The 13,587-nt window shown below is 45.7% G+C and overlaps 1 protein-coding gene across 2 annotated transcripts in view; it reads left to right on the top strand.

The window, feature by feature from the left end:
* LOC133364383 (C-X-C motif chemokine 13-like) overlaps nt 1-2,111 on the top strand; it is a 29,619-nt gene extending 27,508 nt beyond the window's left edge. For both annotated transcript variants that reach the window (XM_061584806.1, XM_061584805.1), the window contains one exon: nt 1,285-2,111. In XM_061584806.1, coding sequence (XP_061440790.1) covers nt 1,285-1,309 — 25 coding nt within the window. In that variant the 3' untranslated portion in view covers nt 1,310-2,111. The remainder of the gene's footprint in view (nt 1-1,284) is intronic.
* The last annotated feature ends 11,476 nt before the right edge of the window (nt 2,112-13,587 follow it).

Raw genomic sequence — 13,587 nt, 5'->3', positions numbered from 1 at the left:
ACTCTCTTCCTCCATGCAATTATGAAGTAGGGGCTCATGATCTCAGGAAATGGGTAAGTTGATTAATCTGTTGTCTAGTGCCAGGCCCATACCGGTGGGGGGGGTAGGGGGGCCCTACTCCCCTAATTTTTTTCTGGTGCCACTAAATTATTTTTACCAAAAGAATTTAAATTTGTTACAGGGGTTTTTTTTTGGTCCCCTGTACTATTTTTGGTACCCTGTGTGAACTTTTAGGCTGGCTACGGGCCTGTCTAGTGCTTGTCTGTGTTGCAATTATTACTGTGGGGTGGGGTAGTTTTTTAATTTAGTTTTTATTATTGAGTTTAACCTGGGAATTCTTTTGATACTTTGAACTGACTGTTTTTGTACTGTGACTTCTCAGCTGCCTTGCATTCTTTGGAAAGTAGGCGGGTTATAAAGTGTTTCTAAAAAAGAAAACCCAATACGTTCTGCAATGACTGTAGGAAAAGGGGAGTTGCCCATAGATAATGTATTTAGGATGACATTTACTCTGGCCTTGCGAATGGAATTTCCCTGCCGTTTAAATAAACAGGCCTGCAGAATGTGCAGGCCACCAAATTGAACACAGTATACCAGAAGTAAGGCATGCCACCTGGATGCTTGACCACAGGCCTGCAATGCAAGGCAGGAAGCAAAAAGTAAAGAGGAGGTTTATTGATTTTCAAGTAGACTCCATTCAGTTTGGCAGGTCACAAGTAAGGATGGAGGAGAAATTCAGTTTGGTCCAGATTTCAATGCAAGCCTACCTAATTTGCACTTCCTGAAACAATATGCAAACCAAAACATAGCTATCCTTTGAAAATTGCATTATCTGAATGTTGTGATGCAGTTTTCCAACCAAATACTATACACAAAAATGCATATATTAGGGAGAAAGGGTGCATAAAATGCATATATTAATAAAAAATGTAAAATGCATTATGTTAGGGGAACCTGCTTGCAAACATGTGTACTGTATATCAGGCAAATTTGCATGCAAAAATGTGTATATTAGGATAAATTTGCACTAAAATGTGGATGAATTTTCATGAGGACTTTAGAAAAAGTAGTAAACTGATGCGGAAATGTGGAGAATGGAATTTATGATTGGGTCAATAAGAAAGTGAGAGAACTTGAAACTGACAGATTTGTCCATCCCCAGCCACAAATTCTGCAGGGCTGTGTTACACACAAGGAACTCCTGTGATTTGAAGGCACTGCAATCATAGTCCCCTTGAACATCTTTTATTTTTCATTTACTCTATATTTTAATCTCTCCTACAGGAAGAAAGCAGCCTCTTCCTCTTGAAACAAACCAAAGTCTGGAATGGCCTTGGAAGACAAAGGATGGATGATGCACAAGCCCCAAATGTGAAGCACAACTTTTTCTTTTCTTTGTGTCTGCCTAATGCGGGGCAAAACCCTCAATCTTGTTTGAGTCCCTAATTAGGCTGTGTTTGCATTTCTGCAAATTCAGTGAACCTGTGTCTTTCTCCCCCCCACCACAAAAAATGCAATTAGACCGTGTTTCCATTTCTGAAAACCCACAGTTCTAATGCATACACAACCTGCACTGTGCCAGTCGTGTCTATGCCAAAATCATATACAGTCCCAGGTTCAATCCACAGTTAAAGGGCCCTTCTAGACATCTTTTTATTGTGCATTAATTTGTGCTGAAGATGCCATCGGAGAGGAGGGGGGGTAGGTGCGGGGAATGGTCCCAATCCTACCTGCCTTTTCTCTGCGTGACACTATTGTGCTGCCCGCTCTCTTATTTCTGTTTGCTAACTGTATTCTAAAATCCAGATCTAAAATCCAGATCTGCAGTTCCCAGAATATTTATGTTGGGGCTCTATTAATTAAGTCTGTTTTGATTTCACTTTAAAAAAACAACCAGTTTCTTTCTAGGAGAATTAAAATCTATTTTAAATATTGCAGGAGCAGGTATTGTAATATGATTAAAAACACTGAACAATAATGTAGCATATCTGACGGCTTTTTTTTTAATCCATGCTATTAATCTCTGGGTGGTTCCCTCATGTTCTGATAATCTGTGTGGTTGTTTTTTAACCTTATTATCCCACTAGAATGTGATGATTAATTTTTGTTGTTGTAATAGGTACAAAAAAGTCAAATAATAAAATTTCTCTCACTTTACAATGTGTGTCTTTTTAATCATATTTTGAATAATGTTGGGTTTTGGCTTTCATACCACCACTTGGTGTAGCTTTGGAAGCATTCAAAAGGGGAAGGCGTACATTTTGCTAGCAACCATATATTATGGTTCTGAGGTCAGGAAAAAAATATGAAAACCCTTGCAAATAAATTGTTCTGCGAAACTGAATTATGGAAATGCACAAGAGAAATATAAAAATATAAATAAAACAAGCAACACCTTGAGAAGAGTGCAAGATAATAGCTGTGTTTCTTAAGGCATGTTCACAGCTCAGCTGCTATCCACCCCACTCCCTGAGGATTTGCAGCTGCATAAGTGAAACTAGGGATCCTAAATTCTCTGGCTTTCCCTTAAGAATACTTCCTGGGAGTTGTGAAATTTCTGTACAACTAATATACACGGAACATGTTTGTAGAGTAGATATAACTTTAGGGTTGGATGGATAGGGAGAAGGAGCCAAGGCTGTTAGAAATGCAGAATGATGTATGGTGTTGGTGGAAACAGTAATTCCCTAAGCAAGATGGTGACCCCCTTGGAGCAGCAAAGTCCTTAGATCTTCTCTATAGCCAATCAGTTCAGTTTTGCTCTGGATTGAAGAGGTGGATGAATTACTGTTGGACTCAGTCCCTAAGTATGGGAGGTGTAAGGTCTAGAAATGGCCACAGCTGTCTTAGCAGCCAAAGCTGGTAAAAGGCACTCCTAATCACTGAGCCTCTAGCGACAAAGATGGATCCAGGAGCACCCCCAGACTATGAACCTGCTCTTTCAGAGAGTACAACCCCATCCAAAGTAGGCAATTGACCAATCATATGCACTCGGGAACCACCAACCCACAGCACTTCCATCTTCCTAGGATTCAGACTCAGTTTATTGGCCCTCATCCAGCCCACCACTGAGTCCAGGCACCAGTCCAGGGCTTGCATAGCCTCTCCCGATTCAGATGTTACAGAGAAACAGAGCTGGGTATCATCAGCATACTGCTGACACCTTGCCCCAAATCTCTTGATGACTGCTCCTAATGGCGTCGTATAGATGTTAAGCAGCATTGGGGACAAGATAGTAACTTAACCACTCACTTAATAAAGCAGCGTGCATTTCTGGCACTGTAGAAGAGGAAGAATAAATGGTCGGGAAGAAATTTAGGGAAGTGAAAATGTTCAAGTTGTGCTGCCTGTATTATTTTCAACTTTGTTCTCTGTTCAATAGAAAGAATATTGATCTTTCCCCCATAAACACAGGGATACACTGCTCTCTTGAGGCCATGGAGATGTCTGCAAGTCTGATGGCCAGCAGTTCTTCTGTGGCTGACAGCTCATGGGCAACAGTGTGCAGGTCAGCCGCACAGGAAGGTTAAGACAAACAACTCTCTTCTGAACTGGTTCTGAGGCTATTTACAGAACTTGAATTCTGGGATTAGTGGCAGCTAGTGGCTCCACGTCAATGGGGCAATGGCATCCACTCTGGGTTTTAGTCTGAACGTTCCAGGAGCTGTCCAAGGTGCTTCAGCTTTCTTGCTGTACATTCTGTTTCATCCTGACATGCAACCGTGAGTCCCTTGGCATCCCCTCTGCAACTGAGCTCTAAACCAAAGGAACCTCACTAGAGATAGGTGCAATTGTTCCCCTTTCTTTCCAGTTGATGCGCTTCCACACCACAATACAAATAAACAGACTATTCTTCCATTAAGTCCAGTATTGCATCCTCTGACTGACAGCAGCTCTCCAGTGCCTCAGCTAAGAGGTCTTTCATAGCACTGAGATCTTTTCACCAGAGACTGAACTTCAGGGACCTTCCCTCGCTGTTTAACATGTGCACAGGAGCACACACCTATCCAGATGTGCATGTTGTTCAGTGAAAGAAACAAAGACCTGCAAGGCTTCCCCACCCCATAACACCAGGCAAGATGGAGATGCTGTGGGTAGGTGATTTCTGAGTTAGTTATTCTTTATTTATATCCCGCCATCCTTCCAATACTGGAACTCGTGGCGGCTTCCTGATAAAAGCACATATAATTAAAACATACAGAATCTACATTAAAATGAAATTAAACTACATCCAATATTAAAACCAATCATATTGCTAGATAAAAAGGAATCAAAACCAATTTTAAAATAGTAAAATTCGGCATTAGTAGTGCAGTTCCCCGCAGTCCCAACTTTAGTGCATATGATTGGTCAATTGTCTGCTTTGGATAAGGTTGTACTCTCTGAAAGAGCAGGTTCATAGTCTGGGGGTGCTCCTGGATCTTCTGTGGCACCTCCAAGTAGCATCTCCTGTGGTATCTGTGAAAGGGCTGCATAAATCTGCCTTCAAAAATCCACAAAGCATGAGAGAGTGCTCAGTTCCTGTTTGCACTGGCTCACCCTCTCCTATACTGCACAAGACCCCTCAGGCATGCCCACATTTCATTGGATGCTAGGATTGGACACCTGCAGTGGAGAGGAGCAAATAGCTCAATTCTCTGAGTGAACAAGCAGTGGTTGATGGAGATGCCTTCTCCCTCCCTTTCCCCCTTGACAGGTCAGGTGATGGTACTGTCTCCTTTTCTGCTCTTTTAGATGTGGCTGCCTTTATACCAGGCACAGGGAACTTTTGGCCTTCCCAGATGTTGCTGAACTATACCTCCCATCATCTCTGGCCATTGAGCACGCTTGCTGGGGCTGATGGCAGCTGTAACTCGGCAACATCTGGAGGGCCAAAGGTTATCCACACCTGCATTACATCATGCCCCATGGCAGCCATTTTAGGTTGTGCCACTTCCTCACAGCAGACACTTCCTCAAAATTCAGCAGGGACCTTCTGTTTTGACTTTCAAATGCCTGCTGAAAAATTTTCTTTGCTGCCAGGCTTATGCAGTCAATTGAGATGTCTTTTTTGCAGTAGTCAGTCAATGATTTCTGTAAATGTTTACATGGTTTTAGAGTATGTGTCTATATGTGGATGATTGTCAAACAACGCTTTGATATTTTTTTATGAATAGTGGTATACAGCAGGGCCCTGCTTTACGGCACTTCACTTTACAGCAATTCGCTAATACAGTGGTCTCAATTAGATGCAATTAGACTAAAGCCCCACTCATACGGTGCTTGTTCTGCTTTTACAGCGGTTTTTGAGCATCGCGCGCCATTCTATTCAATGGGTTCCGCTTTACAGTGGGGATCCGGAACGTAACCTGCCGTATGAGTGGGGCCCTACTGTATAAATATTTTTAGAAATTAATAAATAAAATCCCAGATGTGCGCACTGGCCCAAATAGGTTGTCGTCCCCTGACCTTACACATACACTTATTGCATTTGATAGCACATTAAAGTCACTTGTGGAAGTATCACCCAAAGGATAAGACATGCTTGTGGCTTGGAAGGCGTTTAGGCTGTCAGAAAGACCTTGCTGTTCTATTGGTCTCTGTCACATTGTTAGCAGGAATTATGGGTTGAGAAAGAGGGAGGAAGCTTCATGGGAAATATTTGGCTCTGACATGTTCTAGCCATTACAGTTGCTGAATTGATAAAATCTGTATATAATCAAAATATATTGCTTTCCTATTCGGTCTACAAAGTAAAAGACAGACTAAGGATAGTTTGTTAAGGGTGTTGAAAATTGTAGCTCTGTGAGGGGTAAACTACAGTTCCCAGGATTCTTTGGGGGAAGAAATATGCTTTAAATGTATGGTGTGCATGCAGCCCTAGTCATGGGTGAGGGGCAAGGAACCATACTGAGCTCTGAATCTGTCAGTCTGGAGTAGGGATGCAATGATCTGTCAATCTTGGTTCTCTCCGTTCCTCACTTTTTCTAATCTTAAAGTTGGTTCTCCACATTTCTGCAACATTTTTGTATGCAGTTTTGATTAATGGACACATTTTTTGCAAGCAATGGATAGATCACACATTTTTGTATTTTATTTTCACCAATATATTCATTCTTATGCACACTTTCCCTCAACATATGCATTTTTGTAAACATTGCTTGGTTGGAGAACTGCATCACAAAATTTGAATAAGTGCGATTTTCAAAGGACGGCTGTGTTTGATTCTCATACTGTTTCAGAAAGTGTGGATTTGATAAATTCGGCTTTAAATGCGATCTGAACCAAATCTCTCCCCATCCCTAAGCTAGAGCCAGGAGCACAACAGCAGAAAGGAATCGGCTGTGAATCTTGAAGGCGACCATTGGGGGAGAAGGTTTTTTTTCCACTGCACAACTCTTCTGGTCTTGAGACTTTGGCCACCCCTGCTATAAAAAGTGAAGACAAAACAATTACTTCTTTTGTACTTCTGTTTACACCTTGGCAAAAAACCAATTTCTGTTCTTCCTTGTTTCCATTTTATTGCAGAACTCAAAAGGGAGAAATGTGCTAAAAAGTAACTAACTTGAGTTGCATTTCTTTCTTGTGCTGCCAGGTCTCAGAGAATAGAAAATCAAAAAACATTCTTTATCTCTCCCTCTCCACACATAGGCATTAATCCATTTTATAAGCAGTTGGGAGACATGAATGGGAGAATGTTGCAATTTTTCAGGATGGAACAGAAATTAAATTTTGTTTGAGATTTAATGAGAAACTATCCAATTTGTGTTCTCAAACAATAAACCGAAACACGGCCATCCTTCAAAATTTGGACTTTGCAATGTAATTCTCCAACCAACGTGTACAAAAATACATAAGGGAAAGAGTACATAAACATGCATATATTTGTGAAAATAACATACAAAAATGCATTACATTAGGGGAAATTGCTTGCAAATATGTGTGTGCTAGTCAAAGCTATGCACAAACGTATCTTTTATTAGGAGGAATTCACACTAAAATGATGCCAAGTTTTCATGAGAAAAAAAATCACATTGCTGCATGAATGTGGAAAAGTGATTTTAAGACTGTAAAAATTAGAAAATGAGAGAAAATGAGAGATTCATCCATCCCTAGTTGTGCTCATGTCCTGTTTGTGGGCTTCCCATGGGCGTCTGGATGGCCACTGACTGTCCAACAGAAGGCTGGGCTAAATAGACATTCAGCAGGGCTCTTCTGACTGTTCTTGAAAATGGAAATGGACTGCCTTCAAGTCGATCCCGACTTATGGCTACCCTATGAATAGGTAGTCAGATAAAATTGTTAAAACACAGTACTATAAAATAGAATAGTCAAAGGCATAGTTATAAAATCCAAAACAAAACAAAACAACCAAGAATTACAAGGTGGCTAGAGTCAGTTCGTGGTGAATTTTGATGGCTGCAGCGCAAAATTTGGCAACACTGGAGGTGATAGAAGTAGATGCCTCTTTTCCAGTAGTTTAGTGTCAAATTGAGAAGTGCAGGGTCCCTTCTTAATAGTCACATCCACGTCCCCATCTAAGACTGTATAATAATCTGGCCAGGTTTGAATACTGCTTTAGAAGACTCTTCTCAATGGCTAACACACTCCCCTTTCAAGCCGATTGGCTCATAGGACGCTGGAGACACAGGGACCCTGCTGGGACCTGGCTCCCAAAAAAGAAAGGGGTCTGACCTTGAACACCTACACCCCTGCTCCTTTCTTATCAATACTGAACCCTCACCTCATTTCTGTAAAAATGGAAAAGGATTGCCTTCAAGTTGATCCCGACAGGAGTCTCTCCTTTGTTAAGCTAATAGAGTGGCCAGGTAGGATAATGGGTCTATCAGTTGTGGTGAATGGGCCAGGAAGACCCTTTTGTCATTAAAACTCTTCAGGAGAGCCACTGCCCCCCCTGGAGCCCAGGAGAGGTTTGTAGTTTTAGAATTGTCTAGAGAATGTTTGGAGACTGGAGGCAGGCATAGAGGCTGGCTCTCTGCATCATGGCTTTAGGATGCCTCCTGTAACACTGATGGAAAAGCTGGATATTGGACTGCTGATGCCTTAAACCCCTCCATCTTAAGCTCAGGTTGGAATGTGTGTAAATAAATAAACCATATTACATAAAAATACTGCAGTCTCCGCTGACCTTCTTCCCAAAGGAAACCAAACCCTGGAGTAGCGCAGGGACCCCTGAAATCTCAGTGCTCGGAGATTGGGGAGGCATGCAACAAATATTTATGGTGCTAAATTATTTTTATGTAATTCTTCATCATTACATAAATGGAGGAAAGGCAAGTTATTAAATAATAAAATAAATAATAATTAATACAGGAGCTGGTACAGCCCAGATGGGTAGATTATTTGGGGACAGCATGGGAGATAAGAACATAAAAAGGCCAATGGCCATCTAGTCCAGCATCCTGTTCTTACATTGTTGTTACATTGACCAACCAGATGCCTACGGGAAGCCCAAAAGCAGGACCTGGGTGCAACAGCAACCTCCCCTTCTGTGGTTTGCAGCAACTGGTATTCGGAATCATATGACCACGGAGGCAGAGCATAGCCATCATGGCAAGTAGCCACTTAAATGATCAGGCCTTCCTGACATTGGTGTCTACAGTCCAACCATCTTGGATGATTGGCTTCTTTCTTCCTGAGTACACGCCATACATTTAAAGCAATCCCCCTCAAGAATCCTGGGAACCGTAGCTTATTCCCTGTGGTGGCTGGCGCCCATTGGACTGGTGGGGCAGAAGACAGGCAGCCCAACAGTGGGTGGAGCCAGATCCAATCACAGGCAGAGGCACAGCCAATCAGAGGTAATACTTCCAATTACTTGTAGTTTAGCCCGCATTGTTTTTCCTGCTGAGTTCTACAAGGGCATCAATGCAAAGACTAAGGAAGAGGAAGTTGACAGTGTGCCACCCACTGGACTGGCTGCAAGTAAGAAAGCAGGCAGGTGGGGGCTGGCTGACTGAGGCAGACTGAAGTTGGTGGGGCAGTGTCCCACTTGCCCTAATAGACCAGCCACCACTGCATATCCCTCACAGATGTTCAACTCCCAGCACCCTTCACAAACTAGAGTTCCCAGGATTCTTTGGGGGAGGGTGTGCTTTAAACGCATGGGGCGTACACAGGAAGAGAGAAGGCAATCACTCGAGAGTGTTGAACTGTTAGACATTCCTTGTGGAGCTACTGTCTTCCCAGAGACTCTCAGCACCCTTAACAAACTACAGTTCCCAGGATTTATTTATTTATGTGGCCCTCCACATGTTGTTGGACATATGAAGTGTGTGCAATTTGCATACAAGCCTGTTGGTTGGGGGTTTTTTGGGGGGGAGGGGAGGCTATGACTACATTTACAGACTCCAACTTCCAACAGCCCCAGCCAGCATGGCCAGTGGTCAGAGATGATGGGAGCTGTAGTCCAGCAACATCCAGAGGGCCACCAGCTCCCCATCCCTGCTTTACAAGTTCTCACTTGAACTTAGGCTGAGCAGGACTTACATACTCTTCTTCAAAAACCCTGCAACGGGAGCCAGTGCTTCCAAATAGTCACAGTTAGGGCCTCCAAAGCTCAATAGCAGAGAACAAATTGTGCATGCAGAAGATCTGAGATTCAACCCCTGGCATCTCCAAGCAGGAGAGCTGAAAATGACCTCTGCCTGAGACCTTGAACGATGCCTCCAGCCAGGTTAGTGACTGCTGGGCAGGCTACACTGCCCAGTCTGGTGGCTCAATAACAAGTGAGGAGGAGAGGATATATTGGAACTTACATGCTTCTGATTATCTCCACTAAATGCTGCACCCAGTTAGCTTTGGGATCAACTGGGAGATCCAGTGCCTGCAAGGGAAGAGGACCATCACCGCCCAGGGAGGGAGAGCCATCTGCCTGCTTTGCTGCTGCTGCTTGGCTAACATCTCTGCTCTCTCCTTCTTGGGCTCCTGCTCTGCACGTGGGCACCTTGCAGGACCAGGCCCCAGGTACTCAGCCAGCTGTGCCTGATACTGTTCCACCTGTCCCTTCTCTGGAGGGGATATATAAGCCGGCTGGCTGAGGGGGCTTGGGAGATCCAGTGCCTGCAAGGGAAGAGGACCATCACCGCCCAGGGAGGGAGAGCCATCTGCCTGCTTTGCTGCTGCTGCTTGGCTAACATCTCTGCTCTCTCCTTCTTGGGCTCCTGCTCTGCACGTGGGCACCTTGCAGGACCAGGCCCCAGGTACTCAGCCAGCTGTGCCTGATTCTGTTCCACCTGTCCCTTCTCTGGAGGGGATATATAAGCCGGCTGGCTGAGGGGGCTTGGGAGATCCAGTGCCTGCAAGGGAAGAGGACCATCACTGCCCAGGGAGGGAGAGCCATCTGCCTGCTTTGCTGCTGCTGCTTGGCCAACATCTCTGCTCTCTCCTTCTTGGGCTCCTGCTCTGCACGTGGCACCTTGCAGGACCAGGCTCCAGGTGGCGCTTTTCCCGGGAAGAACGGTTTGAGAGCTGCGTTGGTGCGCATGGAGCACGGGACTGTGGTTGTTGTGTAGACCTGAATGGAATGAGTGGATGTTTGTATGACTGTATGTTGTGAGTGTGTGTGTATTTTTATTTTATTTTATTTTATTATGTGCCTGGGTGGGAGGATAGGGTATTGGGAGGGGGGACCAGAGGGGGCCCCTGTTAGTGTAGTGACGGGTAATGGGAGGTATGGCGTTGTGAGGAGGACATGCCGGTTGAGGAGAACTCGGCACAGACAATTGGTGGCTGTACCGTGTTCCGGTCCTCCCCACATCCACAGGATTGCTGGTAGTTCTATCAGCCAACTCTCGGATCTCCAGTTGCTGCTTCTTAATGCCAGATCGGTAAATAATAAAGCTTCCCTCATCCATGATTTAATTGTGGATGAGGCGGCCGATCTGGCGTTTATTACTGAGACATGGGTGAGCGATCTGGGAGGCATTAATCTCTCCCAGCTGTGCCCACCTGGGTACTCGGTTCAGCATCTGGGTAGATCCGAGGGTCGGGGAGGGGGAATCGCTGTGGTCTATAGAAGTTCCATCCCTCTCATTAGGCACCCTATCCAGGTAGCTAATGGTCTGGAGTGTCTCCATATTACATTGGGCCAGCGAGACAGACTGGGAATACTGTTGGTGTACCGTCCACCCTGCTGCCCAACAGCATCCCTAACTGAGCTGACGGAGGTGGTCTCGGGTTTGGTGTTGCGATCCCCCAAATTTATGGTATTGGGGGATCTCAACATTCATGCCGAGACCGCTTTGTCTGGGGCGGCTCAGGACTTCATGGCTTCCATGACAGCCATGGGGCTGTCTCAATTTGTTACTGGCCCTACGCATATTTCGGGGCACACTCTAGACTTAATTTTTGCTACTGGAGCAGGGGATGGTGATCTGGGAGTGAGGGATTTTACATCTATTCCTCTGTCATGGACAGATCATCGCCTATTGAGGTGTAGGCTCACAATGTTTTCTCCCCTCTGCAAGGGTGGAGGACCTATTAAGATGGTCCGCCCCCGGAGACTAATGAATCCTGAACGTTTTCAGAAGGCTCTGGGGAGTTTTCTGGCTGATAAAACTGACGCTCCTGTCGAAAGCCTGGTCAATCTGTGGAATACGGAAATGACCCGGGCAGTTGACACGATCGCCCCGGTGCGCCCTCTCCTCTGCAGAGCTCAATTGGCTCCGTGGTTTACCCCGGAGCTAAGAGTGATGAAGCAAGAAAGGAGACGGCTTGAGTGCAAATGGAGACGAACTCCCGAAGGCTGTGGTCTTGCACTTGTGAAGATCTCTACCAAGCTCTATGTGAAGGCGGTGAGGGCAGCGAAGAAGCAGTACTTTGCTGCCTCCATTCACTCATCTTCTAACCGCTCAGCGGAACTTTATAAGGTTGTTCAGGGACTTTTACACTCTGGTCCTCAGAACGCAATAATACCATCAATAGCCCGCTGTAATGAGTTTGCGAGACACTTCCAAGATAAGATCGCAAACATCCGCCGGGACCTTGACTCCAATATTGTAGCAGTTGAGCCTAATGAGGTGTCCGGAGCACAGTCCTGTCCTGTTTTATTGGATGAATTTCAGTTGGTTCAGCTCGAGGACGTGGACAAGGTGCTTGGACAGGTGCGGGCGACCACTTCTGCTCTGGATCCTTGCCCCTCATGGCTAATAAAAGCTAGCAGGAACGGAACAGCCGGATGGGCCAAGGAGGTGATCAATGCCTCTTTACGAGAGGGAGTGGTACCACCCTGCCTGAAACAGGCGGTGGTGAGACCGCTCCTAAAGAAAACCTCCTTGGACCCTGAAAATCTTGACAACTATAGACCGGTAGCAAATGTTCCGTTCCTGGGCAAGGTTTTAGAGCGTGTGGTCGCTCACCAGCTCCAGGCTCTCTTGGATGAAACTGATTATCTGGATCCATGTCAATCGGGCTTTCGGCCGGGGTTTGGTACAGAAACAGCCTTGGTCGCCCTGTATGATGACCTCTGTCGGGAGAAAGACAGAGGGAGTGTAACTCTGTTGGTTCTCCTTGATCTCTCAGCGGCTTTTGATACCATCGACCATGGTATCCTTCTGGGACGTCTTGCGGACTTAGGAGTTGGAGGCACTGCTTGGCGGTGGCTGTGCTCCTACCTCAAGAATCGTCTCCAGAAGCTGGTGCTTGGGGAGCATTACTCGAGTCCCTGGATACTCCAATATGGGGTCCCACAGGGTTCAGTTCTGTCCCCCATGCTCTTTAATATCTATATGAAGCCGCTGGGCGAGGTCATTAGGAGATTTGGAGTGCGTTTCCAGCAATATGCTCATGATACGCAGCTCTACTTCTCCTTTTCATCTTCTTCAGGTGAGGCTGTTAATGTACTAAACCACTGCCTGGCCGCGATAATGGACTGGATGAGAGCTAATAAACTGAGACTCAATCCTGACAAGACTGAGATGCTGTTGGTGGGGGGGCTCTCTGCCCAGGTGGTTGATGTCCGACCTGCCCTAGATGGGGTTACACTCCCCCTAAAGGAGCAGGTCTGTAGTTTGGGGGTCTTATTAGATCCGCTCCTGTCACTGGAGGCTCAAGTAGCCTCGGTGGCACGGAATGCGTTCTACCAGCTTCGGCTGGTAGCCCAACTACGACCCTATCTGGATAGGGAGAACCTTGCCACAGTTATCCATGCTCTGGTAACCTCTAGATTGGACTACTGTAATGCACTCTACGTAGGGTTACCTCTGAAGACGGTTCGGAAACTTCAGCTGGTGCAGAATGCTGCGGCCAGAGTTCTTACTGGGACAAAAAAAATTGATCATATAACACCTGTCCTGGCCCAGCTGCACTGGCTACCAATATGTTTCTGGGCCAGATTCAAAGTGTTGGTTCTTACCTATAAAGCCCTTAACGGCATCGGACCGCAATACCTGGCGGAACGCCTCTCCCGCTATGTACCTACCTGGTCGCTGCGCTCAATGTCGAAGGCCCTTCTCCATGTCCCAACGCATAGGGAGGCACGGAGAACGATAACTAGAGCTAGGGCCTTCTCAGTGGTGGCCCCCGAACTATGGAACGCCCTCCCTGATGAGATACGCCTGGCGCCTTCTTTGCTATCTTTTCGGCGCC

The sequence above is a fragment of the Rhineura floridana genome, chromosome 9 (genome assembly GCF_030035675.1).
Source record: "Rhineura floridana isolate rRhiFlo1 chromosome 9, rRhiFlo1.hap2, whole genome shotgun sequence".
NCBI lineage: Eukaryota > Metazoa > Chordata > Lepidosauria > Squamata > Rhineuridae > Rhineura > Rhineura floridana.
This window is presented reverse-complemented; position numbering and strand designations above follow the sequence as displayed.